Source organism: Somniosus microcephalus, chromosome 9 (assembly GCF_052327205.1).
Source record: "Somniosus microcephalus isolate GS21.2 chromosome 9, FLI_Smic_1.0, whole genome shotgun sequence".
In the NCBI taxonomy this organism is placed as follows: Eukaryota; Metazoa; Chordata; class Chondrichthyes; order Squaliformes; family Somniosidae; genus Somniosus; species Somniosus microcephalus.
This window is the reverse complement of record NC_140995.1, coordinates 54386002-54399893: the sequence shown is the minus strand read 5'-3', so window position 1 is coordinate 54399893 and position 13892 is coordinate 54386002. Positions and strand designations below refer to the sequence as shown.

Below are 13892 nucleotides of genomic sequence, written 5' to 3'. Positions count from 1 at the left end.
GTATGTTTCAAATGGATCTTTTTATTCTCAATATTATTTTATCTCAATAAAGACAAAATTTCAAAGCTGAAATTGAATAAAGCTGGCAGAAACAAATTTTAGAAAGTAGCAATTTTAAAGACAAATCTGTGATCCAAGAATAGCCAGTCAGTAGACCAGTTCCTGTACAGATCCCCCAACAATTACTCATTACAATAATTGCTGGGAGTTGTGAAAGTTGCATAGTCAAATTATAAAACTTAAAGCAAACGATAGCAAATCCAAAATTCCTTTCAAAAAAATGAATTTACTGGTGAACTGCATGACAGCAAGTCATTTGAAGTTTGGGAACTGGGTTTAAATTCAGGGTCTAAAAAGAGCGGGGTCGAGAGAAAGAGCACGGGGCAAGAGAGGGAGAGAACGAAAAGTATATAAACGCACACCCTTTTCACAGTAACAAACTACTGCTGAAATAATAGGATTTGTTGCAGTTAGCTGAAAAATATTTCCTACTCTAGGTATCTGGCAGAAAGAGGTTAAATAAAATTTGAAGACTAGGAGATCTTCTAGGATCTTGTTCAGTGAGTCAGCGCTGTTATATAACAATAAAAATAAGAGTGTTATGCCAGATAGGGGTAACATCAGGGCCTAAATTTACAATAACTGAATGAATCAAATTCTATTTTAACGCATGGTATTTGGAGATCTTTACTTGTGTTTTTAAGGATCAAGTTCTGCAACTGTCCATTATTCAGTGAAAACGACAAGTTAGTTCTTTTATCTATGCAGTTAATAATTATCACTCGCTGATACACAGGATAGTATATATGTACCAGTTGGAGTCTGTGTGGAGTTTGCACATTCTCCCTGTGTTTGCGTGGGTTTCCTCCGGGTGCTCCGGTTTCCTCCCACAGTCCAAAGATGTGCAGGTTAGGTTGATTGGCTATGATAAAAATTGACCCTTAGTGCTAGGGGGATTAAATACGTGGGGTTACTGGGATATGTGTTGGGGTAGGGATTACGGGGATCGGGTGGGATATGTGTCGGTGCAGGCTCGATGGGCCGAAATGGCCTCTATCTGCACTGTGGGGTTTCTGTGAATTCTGTGGACACTGGTATCTGGGATTGAGTAGTGTAGGAGAGGGAAGGGAGGTTTAGCTTCACTGGGGGCCAAGTCACAGGCTTTGGTAGCATTGCAGGAAGGTCCTGGGGTTTGGCAGAACTGGGATGGGCAGTGAGGAAATGGAACTGGGATTTGGCAGAACTAGTGGGTGGGAGAGATGGAATATGGGGCTTGGCTCACTGGTGAATGCCTGGTATGTCAGCAATGAGAGATGGAGAGCATGGGCCTGAAAGCACTTGGGGCGTCAGACAGCACTGGTATTCAAGTTTCTGAGAGATTACCGCAAACATTAAATTTAGTTCCTAGACGTGTGTCGCTATCCGTCCATCACCAATTAGAATGTTTATATTTTCTAACCATCAACAAAACATAGCTGATAACAGTCAGAGCCTCTTTGCTCGTGAAGCTTTCAGAATTTATTTTGAAATTATGTTGAGAAAGTTGATGCTGCTCTGCATCTCACAGCCAGATACGCTTTTGAATAGATTTTATTTAAAACTCAGTTGAAAATCTACTCAACTGCATAATCCAGATTGCAATCAAATCATTTCCAAAAACACAAAAAGTGAAAGACCGTTTGACAAAGAGTAGAGTTTCCGCCTTGGGCGCAAATTGCACTGGTTTTCTGAAGTGAAATTATGGATCAAGTTTCCACTAAACTTATTTGCACAACACAATGGGGCAGCGTAACAGAACGCAATTGTTCATGTTTTTCCCCTTGCACTAAAAAACTCATTGATGTTTTTAACAGTGGTAACTTGGTGCAGTTTGAATAATACAGCTGAAAATAGGTTTATCACAAGAAAAACATTTGTAATAAGTTTCCCGATTTTAAATAACTGAAAATGACAAAAAACACAGAACTATTTACTAGTTGCATGGGTGTACAGTAGTCAGTTTTAGTAAATTAATTATTTAAAAACTTAGTGCTTAGTGCCTGTACGCCTAAAAAAAACAAGCTTAATTTGAAGAGCCTCCTCAAAAGGGCCGCAAATGTGTAATTGGCGGAAACTCGCCATGCTCATTATTTCGATCTGGGAGAGTGGTCAGTTTTGTGGGCGGGGCTGGCTTCCAGCGTAATTTTTTTTAAAGCAGCGTTTAGTATCGCTGGTTTACTTGATTTACGTTTGACGTAACTTACGCTTAAAATTCCGTGATCTTTTGTGCTGATTTGGCCGATTTCAGCCAGATTGCACTGATCAGCAGAAACGCTAGGTCAGATTGCTTATAATGCAAACAAAAATCTGCAACAGGTGCGTCATCAATACAGTTCGTCATACTGAAGTGGATCTCTTTATTCTCCCATCTCCCTCATTCATACAGTCTCTATTTTAAAAATGACAGTCAATATAAACTCCACCTAGATAAAGATTTTCTTCAAATAATTAACAGTCAAACAGGTAATGCTGGAAGCTGAAGAGAAGAATTCAAACACTTGGGCTGACTAAATATTTGAGTTATCCTGGGAAACTACACATCGCACAGGCTCAGACTGCAGGATCTCCCATCGGCTAAAGGAAGTAAGTCTCTGCAAAATGATGAAGTCCAAGGCCAAGCTTTTGGGAGGGGTAGAGGCCTTCAAGTAAAAACTCTAAGGAAGGTCTTAAAAGACACAAAACTAATTTAGTTAATAAATTTAAATAAAGTTGTGAAGCCAGTCAACAACGTACTAAAGTGAAAGTGAGACAGCAAGTGCAACAAAGCTCACACTAGACACTAAAATGATAGATGTTGTCATTCATAAAAACATCTAAGTATTGGCCTGGAATTTGAAACTGACTGCAACTTCAGGATTTAGCACATGCGCATCCTAACAGATATCCTAGAGTTGTCAGTCAAGCATTGCTCGGACACTTTTGAAGAAGGGTCAAACCCGAAACGTCAACTCAAATTTCTCTCCACGGATGTTGCCTGACTTGCTGAGTTTTTCCAGCATTTTCTGTTGCTCGGACACTGGCTGTGCTGTGGCCCCACCACCACCAGCCCCACCCAAGCTGGCAATCAGTAATTAGTGAAACTGATGAAAACTTCAGCCTTTCCACTGTAATATCGCTGTTAAATACCCCATTAAAATGTAGACCCGTTTGGATTAGGTGTAACTGGGAAGTTTGTTCATCTTTATTTCAGGTTTACCTTTTCCCCACGAGAGCCCCAATCTTTGTTTTGCTCTCTAACATTTTTAAATAGTTAGAATAAAAGAACCTTCTTCACTTCCTGGTTCACGGCCCGTGAGAATTTTGCACTAATTGGCTGTTTAGACAGCTTGTTGACGTCACAGCATCTTACTCTATGGGATTCCCACTAAACTACGCTGATTTCAACTGCACGTCAGAAAAGCCAAACTTCTCGCCACAGAGCTAGAGATTTATGGGAAGCTTGCTTCGCCGCTAACTGCAAATTACAGGCCAACAACTTCATCTTGGCAAGGTCTTTACTTACCTTGGGTTATCTCTTCATTCTTTGAATGATGCATTTGTTACGCACCGCAGGAGTTTACTTAATTTTACTGATCCCAGGGAATCATGGGGGCAAAGTGGTTGACATGGGATTGGCTGTTCACATCCTTCAAGTCAGAGTACCTGATTATTTTGACCTTTGCCTTAGTATTTGATTATATAACAAACCATAGTAACCACAAAAACTCCATTCAGAGCCTGTGGAAATGGATCAAAGGATGCGCAGTGTACGGAGAATGCATCAAAGAATGAAGACACTAACAAAAGATAGGTAATGTCTTTCTTCATTCTGCATTGCCCAAATCCTGTAGCAGCATACCCAAGTAGTAAAAATCAGGATGAGGACCCCTGTAATGGGCTTCAGCGCAGATTTGTCAAAGGTAAGATTTTAGGAAGTTATCAAATCCAATATGTTTCCATATAGCACCCTTAGATAAATTCAATTGGAACATTGGTAAGTGAGGTCCAGGACAACACCATGGAACATACAGCATGTCTTCACAACACACAATCTGCTAGACTATAGCAGTGGATAATACATTCCACCATTCATTAAGCAATAATCTGTTTGTTTAATGCTAATCCCTGGTTTACCATCCATAGCAAACAAATGATTGACATGTTTTATGAAACAGCTGTATAGCTCCAAGTGCATCTAATTAATTGAAGTATATGACTGTCTGTAATGGGGAAATGACGATCTCAGGTCCAAATTGGAAATAGATTCCCATTTTAGTTACAAATTAGGGTCAGTTTTTTTAAACTACCCACTTAGGGTGCCATTGCAAATACAGACCAACAGGAATCATGCATGGCTTGCAATTCACTAGCTCTGCGACTCTGCGTGCAGAAACTAATGGCATGAGCAACATCCTTCATACAGACTCATGTTCAAAATGTGAATTGATAGTCAAAATAAATCCAAATGGGCACAATTTCTAGATAATCTTCAAGAATCATAACACCAAACGGTGAACTCTTGGAAGATAAAGATGAAGCAGGTTTGTGAAAAGTTCAACAGGCAAAAAAAGTGAAGTGTGATTTTTGGTTCAAATTCCACCCTAGCAAGTCGTGAAAGTGAATTCAGTAAATCTGGTAATTTGTGAACTAGCACCAGAAAAATGACAAGGCAAGCTTCCAGGTTGTTGTAAACACCCAGCTGATTCATCAATATCCTTGAGTGAAGGGAACCTGTCACTCCTACAGGTCTGGCCTATGTGACTCCAGTCCCGTACTACGTAGTTAGCTAAAGTACCCTAGCAAACCACTCGGTTGTAATAACACCAACAACTGATCATTAAGTCTTCTTAGGGCAGCTAAGGATGGGCAATAAATGCAGCCTTGCCAGCAACCTCAGAACATATAAATAAAAAAAATTCAAAATGACATGATTAGAGCTAGGGTACACCAAGCATCAAAAAGGATTGTTGTAAGCTTTTTAGTTGAAAAAAGCTATTTCCTGTTAAAAAAAAAGATGGATTGCTAAATGAAAATATGCATCATTCAAATCTACAGTTCCTAACCAATCACGGAGCCATATTGCTTGGACAATCTGCAAAACTGACCATTCTGAACTTGTGCTCCTTTATAAACAGATTTAGATCCAATATCAATCTCATGGCTCTTGATATGGCTGCAGCATTGATCTGACTGGACTGCACCCTAGAAAAGCGTAGCAAAGGTCAAAAATGAAAATAACCACCCCTTATGCTCTCAAGGCCCCCCCAAGCATCTGAAGTTATTGTCTACAAACACTGAAGAATTGAAGAGCTCCTACTTTTCAACCAAAATGAAGGGAAACGATTCTCATGTCATTGGGAGGTAGTATATTGTCCAGTATTTCTACATAGTCCACAGGAGATAATGGTGTATAATTAATACCATCTGCACGGCAATATATGGTATGCGTCGTGCTGCATGTCAAGCTGATGAAGGCTACAAGTTGTGCAAGGATTTGACAAACTTTATGGTATTTATCCGTTTAATACGGTGTAGACCGTATTAATGTAAAGCTGATCAATTGATCCCTATTGGCAGGAGCACAGTAGCAGGATCAGTGCACACTGAAAATATAGCTGTTGGCACCAGCTTAGCAAGCAGACCTTAACACCATTGCATTGGCACCAATTTTCAGTTGTGCAACAAGGAAGGCTAGGTGCCAACTTGATGTAATCTTATTTTTGAACTAGGAAAATGCCCTTTGATGATTTTGAACTTACTGCTGCAACCTCCAGTTTGGACAATGCCAGTAAATTTCAGTTGGATCTTCAACAATTTGCTGATAAACATTGGAATGTCTCCTGAAATTTATTGTGTCAAAGTTTTTTTTTGTCAGACATTAAATGCATTTTGAAGCACTTACACTGTCAGAGAAGTTCCCAAGGACTGACATGTATTTTCTGCAGTCTAAAAGCATCGTTGATAACGTACTTAAATTATTTCATTAAATTTTCTTTGTTTCTTTTGCTGTCTATAAGGCTGAGAGCTGTCTTTTAAGATGCATCTCGAAAATCCTGGCCAAAGATGACAGCTACTTACATTATGATCTGTAGGAAGACATTTTATATTTAAATTATGCTGGCCAAGCTACGAGAATGGGCTACAACACTTTTGTAGGTTTTGACGAAAGCATAATAATTAGTTTACTGAACATAACCTTGAAGGCAGGTATAGTTATTAGATATCATTAGAATGGCTTCTCCAACAAATCATAAGGGGGGGGGGAAAAATGTACTTATCTAGAGCCACATCCAGTACCTTTGAGGTGTCATTTGTATGAAGTCAAGAGACACGACACTGGGGCTGGGGCAAAATGAACGAATAACCTACTGGCAAACTTATGTCATTGTGGTCTTCAAATCAGTCCTGTAATTCCCCAGGACCAATAGTACCAAGGTGAGGGGTGAGAAACTCCTGCGCTGTGTAGAGAACGCAGAATGAAGAACCACTTGCCATTAGTTATTTAAAAACAATATGAACATCCCATGTAGACCTGCACATTTCAAATGGATTAACAGTCTCATATTGGTTAAAAAAAATTAATCCATAAAAATCTATTTCCATGTAGGCCCAAGTCTTCCTTCCATATGGTCATTTAAGTTTCCTGTATGCGAACAGTCTTTTAACCAGCACCTAAATCTCTCAACCAGCAAAATTCAGGAGTAGGTTCAGGTAAGTTTTACTATATATTAGTGGCCGTGTAACCGGGGTTCCTGGGTCTGTGGCCGTGTAACCAGGGTTCCTGCGGCCGTGTAACAGGGACTCCTGGATCTGTGGCCATGTAACCGGGCTTCCTGCACAAGTGCCATGTAACCGGGGCTCCTGCACCTGTGGCCGTGTACGGGGCTCTCGTACCTTGGTAAGTATACCTCTGTAATCCGGACTTTTTGATCAACCGGCACCACGCTGGTCCCGTCGGCGCCGGATAAAAAAAAGTTTCCTGTAGTATGCATTATCTCCAAGCAAAAGAAAACCTAAAAATAATTACCATAAAAAGACACGAGTGCTTGATTTATTTTGAAAGATAATGCTAGGAATAGATTATATTGCAAGCACTAGTAAGACTATAAAGTAGATTAGTGCTCCTACAATGCCCAACAACCTTCAACTTCAGAAGCACTTTACATTAGTCTGACATTTCTTTTGCCCCACACTGAACAAACTCATGGTTTTTGACCGAGATTCCAATTTCCATCAAATTATAGACAACTTTGTGTATTAGACCTGTTCCCATTAGCAACTCATTTACTGCTCTGCTAATAGTGTGAATAGATATTTTAGAAGATTTTGTATTAAAGCAAATATTAGTGCGGGGAGGAAGAATAGAAAATGCTTTTAGGATGCATGTACACTGCAAGCTTAACATTGGTATAAAGTGGCTTTGGCTTTGCCCTGAGGCTAAACTGGTCAGTGTGAATTGGGCGTCAAGACACAAACTCCCTCGACAGCAAAGCAGGGAGTTCCGACGTCAGATAAGGCTCCAACTTCAAATTCAGGCTGCAGTAACAACTACAGATCTATGTAAAACTAAACTGCTTTGCAGAGACATCACTACTATATAGTGTAAATACATCCTCACCTTTTTTTTGGGGGGGGGGGGGGGGGGGGTGCTAAAAAAAAAATTACCAACTCCAACCCATTAGGAAAAATAAACTTAACTGTTCCTACCCCAGAGTCCTGATATGTTGAATCCATATGGTTGCATAGAAATTTACTGCACAACAGGTGGCCAGTCAATTGTGTGTTAGCTCTTTGCTAGAGCACCCCAAAACTAATCCCACTGCTCTACTCTCTTCCCCATAAGCGCTGCATCTCCATCTGCTTCAAATATTTATCCAATACTCCCTTAAAGATGCCATGGTTTCTGCCTCAACCATATCCTGGGACAAAGCATTCCACGCTTCAATAACCAGCTGCATAAAGAATTTCTTTCTAACCCCCTCCTCTCAAGAAGCAGCAATTTTAAATTAATGGCCTCTCATCACCAGCTTCTTAAATTAGAGGAAATAGCTTTTCCCGTCACGCTTTCAAAATCCTTCATAAACTTCTGCTCCAGTGAGAATAGCCCCAGTATCTCAAATCTCTCAACTACAGTTTTGCATCTGGCTTTATCCTCGTGAATCTACACTGTATACTTTATGGTTTTCATGTCCTTCCTATAATGGAATATCCAAAACTGCACACTATTGTATCTGCAGCCTAACCAACATTTTGTACAAATTGATTACTATATTACAAATAAGTGCATAGAGTACAAGTGCAAAACCCAAAATTCTGTTGGCCGTTCTTCATAGAATCAGAATAGTACAGCGCAGAAGGCCATTCGGCCCATCGAGTCTGTGCCAGCTCTTTCGAAGAGCAATCCAGTTAGTCCCACTCCCCCGCTCTTACCCCATATTCCTGCAATTTTTTCCCCTTCAAATATTTATCTAATTCCCTGTTGAAGGCTACTATTGAATCTGTATCCACCACCCTATCAGGCAGTGCATTCCAAATCCTAACCACTCATTGCGTCAAAAAGTTTTTCCTTATGTTGCCTCTGGTTCTTTTGCCAATCACCTTAAATCTGTGTCCTCTGCTTATCGACCCTTCAGCCATTGGAAACTATTTCTCTTTATTTACTCCAAGTCCTTCATGATTTTAAACACCTCTATGAAATCGCCTCTTAGCCTTCTCTGCTCTAAGGAGAACAACCCCAGCTTCTCTAGTCAATCCACGTAACTGTAATTCCTCATCCCTGGAACCATTCTAGTAAATCTCTTCTGAAACCTCTCCAAAGTCTTCACGTCCTTCCTAAAGTGTGGTGCCCTGAACTGAACACAATACTCCAGCTGGGGCCAAACTAGTGTTTCATATAGGTTTAGCATAACTTCCTGGCTTTTGTATTCTTATGCCTCCATTTATAAAGCCCAGGATCCCGTATGCTTTATTAACTGCTTTCCTGCCAGCTTCAAAGATTTGTGCACAAACACCCCCAGGTGTCTCTGTTCTTGCACCCCCTTTAAAATTGTACCATTTAGCATGTATAGTCTCTCCACATCCTTCCTACCAAAATGTATCACAGTTAATTGTGTAGCCAACTGTGATGGTTATTCTACTTGTTCCTCAGCGACTTTGAGCTTGGATCAGGCAAGTAACACTCAGAAAATCAAGAGCAGCAACCCAGAGCAGTGCAAGCATTTTCAACAATGTCAGCAATCATGAATATGTTGTTGCATTTTGCAGTTTTCAAAGCTCTTGGCATATGTTGGTGCAAACATCTTGATCCTACTTGTGGACACACTTCATTTTGAGGCAGTCAATGGGTAATTGCTGAAGGCATAACATACAACCACAGCCCAGTTTGGGAGTATACACTCAGTAGAGTGTGAAACTCCAATGTGTTCCTCAGCCCTCTTTATATGCTATTGTTTTTGTTTCACAAAGTATGAGTAACCAAAGGCATTAACATACAAGCTAAAAGAGCATCTCTTTGCTTTTCTTTCTTGCTGGGCATATAAGTGAGCCAACAGCATCAATTGTCTTTAATTGTGATTTTCATATGCTTATCCTAATAAGGACAGTCCTGCATGTTATTTTACTGGACTCTCAACTGATGCTGTTCAGTGCAACTCCTGAGAAACCTCGAGAAAAAAACCCTCAAAACCCTATACTGGAGGGTTTCAAAATCCATCTAGTGTAGCCTAATCTTGCCAGGAAAAATATGAATATTTGTCCCAATGTTGGCAATGAGGTGTCCAATAGAAGAAACAACAAACAATCTTCAACTGAAGATGACAAAACAGGGACTACAGTGCATTTGCTGGGGTTTCATACAGCATAGGAATAGGCCACTATATAGTACCCTCTATCTGCAACACACAATGGCATTTTCAATACCATTGCACAGTGGCCAGGGTAATTTTAATTTATGGCAATAGTGTAATTTTTGGCCACTGACTTCAATTGGAAGGGTGTATTAATTGTCAGTCAATCCACTATCACCCATTTTATATGTTCAACATTTAATATTACTAGAACCAATCATGCTAGAGTTCTTATTACAACTTGCGTTTATATATTGCTTCTGGCATAGAAAAGTGTCCCATGTTACACTCCAGTGCAGTACTGAGAGTGCGCTGTACTGTCAGAAGCATTGGCTTTCTGGTGAGACGTCAAACTGAGGCCCCATCTGCCCTCTCAGGAGAACATAAAAGATCCCATAGCACTATTTCGAAGAGAAGGGGAGCTCTCCCCGGTGTCCTGGCCAATACTTAACCCTCAACCAACAACATCACTAAAAAAAATCTTGTCATAACCACATTGCTATGTGCAAATTGGCTGCATTTCCTATGTTACAACAGTGACTACACTTAAAGTACTTCATTGGTTGTAAAGTGCTTTGGGACATCCTGCGGTCGTGAAAGGCGCTATATAAATGAAAGTTCTTTCTTTCCTTTCATAGAGACAAGGGAAAAATGGGTCCCTAGCCAAAGTAGAGTTTAGGAGATGTAATCAAACATGATCAAAGGTAGGTTTTTAAGTAGGATCTTAAAGAAAGTGAAAGAGGTAGAGAGGCAGAGGGGTTTCAGGAGGCAATTCCAGAGTGTGTGCCCTAGATGGCTAAAGGCATGATCAGCAATGGCAGGGCATGTACAAGATACTTCAGTCAGAGTTATGGAAGTTTGGTGGAGGGAGGGGGTTTTAAGAGGTTAATAAAACTCAAAATTGAGGAATTTAAACAGAAGGATGAGTATTTTAAAATTGGAGGTGTTGTGGATCAGGAGTCACTGTAGATCAGCGAAAGCCAATGCACAAGCAGGACAGGATGTGTGTGGAGTTTTGGATTAGATTAAGTTTTTGGGTGGTGAAGGACAGGCAGAGTAACTGGGTCCAAAAAATAAACCAGCATCAGGGATTGAGGAATATTGTCTGAAGTGGGAAGATACAAAAAGGGCTTGATGCTAATGACGTATCTGTTCCTAAACTAGATGATCTTTAACAAGCAAATGGCATGTCTGTATGCGAGGTATGTTTTTTTGGGGGGGATGGGGAGACTGCATGTAAAAAGCAAATTAACATTTGATGCAATCTGTAGCTGAAATGCACCACAATTTGATCGGGAGGTCCAATTCAGCTGCCAACAGGCTAGCTACATTAATCATGTTCTGTTGAAAAAGTACATACAGCCTCCAAGTTGTTGAATGTGAGAGTTGGCTTTGTCAGTGAACAGAAGATTTGGATCAGGCTGCTATAAAAGGGTCTGATGTACATGCCCTGTGACTTCTGTGTACCAGCAAGATTATATGTATTGGGCTGATAATGTAATACCATCAGAGTGTAAATCTCAGGATAAACACTCAGTGATCACATTTAATTTGAATAACCTTGATACAAAACAACTGCAATCTCTACAGGGCCTGCAGTAAAAAGGAAGATTTTAGTGAAGAACTTTGAGGTTTTAAGAAAGAGTCTCACCGGACTAGATTATGCAGCAGTACTTACTGTGACTCCATTGTTTACATTTTTATCCATGTACTTCTTTTTTTCGTACTTGTCTCTGATGAAAAATTCTACAGCTCTGATGAATATTCAATCAAGGAAAAGGTTATTTTTTTTTTAAACATAGGAGACATTTCACTTCTTGTACTACCATGAAATAGTAGAAAAGATTCTGAATAAATCTGGAATCAAACAAAACTAAGCATTACTAACATTTTCACCAAGTGTTTCAAATCTAACTTCAAAAACATAATTCTCGTGTTGCTAAAACATTTCTTTGGTACTTAATGAAATTGTTAACTTATAAATAAAGGTGGAGGAAAGTCGAAGGGGAGTACTTTCTATTGAAATTACTCCCCAGACTCTGTTTGGGGGGGGGGGAGGGGGGGCTCGTTAGGGGGAAATTGCACCTGTAAAAAGAAAAAAAGTAAAAAAAATGTTTGCCCCAACAGACTCTCTATTTTGTGTTTCCAGCCATATTACTAACCAGATGGTTTCCCAGTGTCCTGATTAGCTCATTCATTTTAATAGCGGTCACAACTTTGGAGTAGTCTAGATGTTGGTTCGGAACGACTTAACCCCAGAAAATGTGCGCACTGCAATTTATGTATGAGCTATTCATTTACGATTGGCAATGAGACCAAATCGGTCCATGTTTTGGATTTCTAGAAATCTGGCAAGTGTTCACCATCTTCAAGCAGCATGGAGTGTTGACTTTGACCCAAGCACTTCAGATAAACAGGAGTTAATTGGACCTACAAAATGACAGATTCCAGTCATCTCAAGAAAAGCCAATTCAGCTTTGTACTCCGCATACATCACCCATCAACAGTTACAAAGGTGAAACAGAACAAAGGATCCACACCCAAAACATTAACTCATGGACACAGAGGGGGGGGGGGGGGGGGGGAGAAAGAGAGAGAGAGGGTGAACAGCCAGAGGTCGTTGTCCATATCGGTAGCAACGACATAGGCAGAAAGAGGGATGAGGTCCCGCAGGCAGAGTTTAGGGAGTTAGCAGAGAGATTAAAAAACAGGACCTCAAAAGGTAGTAATCTCCGGATTACTCCCAGTGCCACGTGCTAGCGAGTACAGGAATAGGATAGAACAGATGAATGCGTGGCTGGAGAGATGGTGCAAGAGGGAGGGCTTTAGATTCCTGAGGCATTGGGACCATTTCTGGGGAAGGTGGGACCTGTACAAGCCGGACGGGTTACACCTCAACAGGGCCGGGACCAATACTCTCGCATGGAGGTTTGTTAGTGCTGTTGGTGAGGGCTTAAACTAACTTGGCAGGGGGATGAGCACCAGCATATAGGAGTAGAAGAGGAAGGTGGTGCATAAAAGTGTGTGTGTTGGATAGCACTAGAGAAGATAGTACTAGAGGCAGTAGTTCCACCATATTAGATAGCAGACTAAAAGACTACCAAAAACTCAAAAATGGGTTTAGAATGCATGTACGTAAACACACTGGTGGGAGACTACAGTCTCCCGCGTAAAGAAATAGGCAACACAGCGAGCTACAAGAAATAGGTCTTTACTCAACTCTCACAATACAGTACGGAATTCATAAAGCCCGCGAACCTGTGATGACTCACGGATTGGTCACCTGCTGGAACCCGATTGGTTTTCCTTCTCTCAGCAGCAGGCAAGTCTGAACATGCCTTATTCCTCTCAGCTTGCAACTGTCTTGCGGGGGATGGGGAATACAGCAGTTAAAAGGGGATTATACAGGTTTATCTACATACACAGTGTTTCCCCAATGTGGTAACACCACATACGCCCCCCCAGAATCCTCGTTAACTGTAAAAGTCAGTCTCTGCGGAGGTTTGACCAAACGGCCGTAGCGGCTGTAGTAGCCATCTGGCGTGTGAGGAGGGCTGTCTGGGAGGTCGGCCGGTTGGTTCGTCGGCTGGTCTGCCGGTGGGCTGGCTGCCGGCGAAGGTGGGGCGGCGGCCGGGCTGCCGGCAAAGGTGGGGCGGCGGCCGGGAAGTAAGGTTCTGGCGTGTCTTGGTCCTCTTGTGGGGCCGCCGCCAACGCGGGAGGTCTGCCCCGCCGTGGGGGAAGAGCCGGACGAAACGGGAAGCTGGGGTCCAGGTGCGCCGGTTTGAGGCGGTCTACTGAAATAAGGTCCGGCTTCCCGCCGACGTCTATAAGAAAAGCTTTGTCCCCAGTCTCCAATACGGAGAAGGGGCCGGTGTATGGTGCCTGCAGCAGGCCTCTGTGCGCGTCCCGGCGCACGAAGACGAACTCCACATGTCGTAAGTCCCGAGGCACGTAGGACGGCTGCGGGCCATGTTGCGAAGTGGGCACTGGACGGAATTGCTGGGCCGCGTCCTGGTGCAGGGAAAGCTG

General features: G+C 41.6%; 1 protein-coding gene across 2 annotated transcripts in view; it reads right to left on the bottom strand.

The window, feature by feature from the left end:
• Positions 1-13892, bottom strand: part of smap1 (small ArfGAP 1) — a 313504-nt gene that overhangs the window by 202535 nt on the left and 97077 nt on the right. For both annotated transcript variants that reach the window (XM_085996578.1, XM_085996577.1), the window contains exon 4: positions 11542-11617. In XM_085996578.1, the coding sequence (XP_085852704.1) occupies positions 11542-11617 (76 nt within the window). The remainder of the gene's footprint in view (positions 1-11541; positions 11618-13892) is intronic.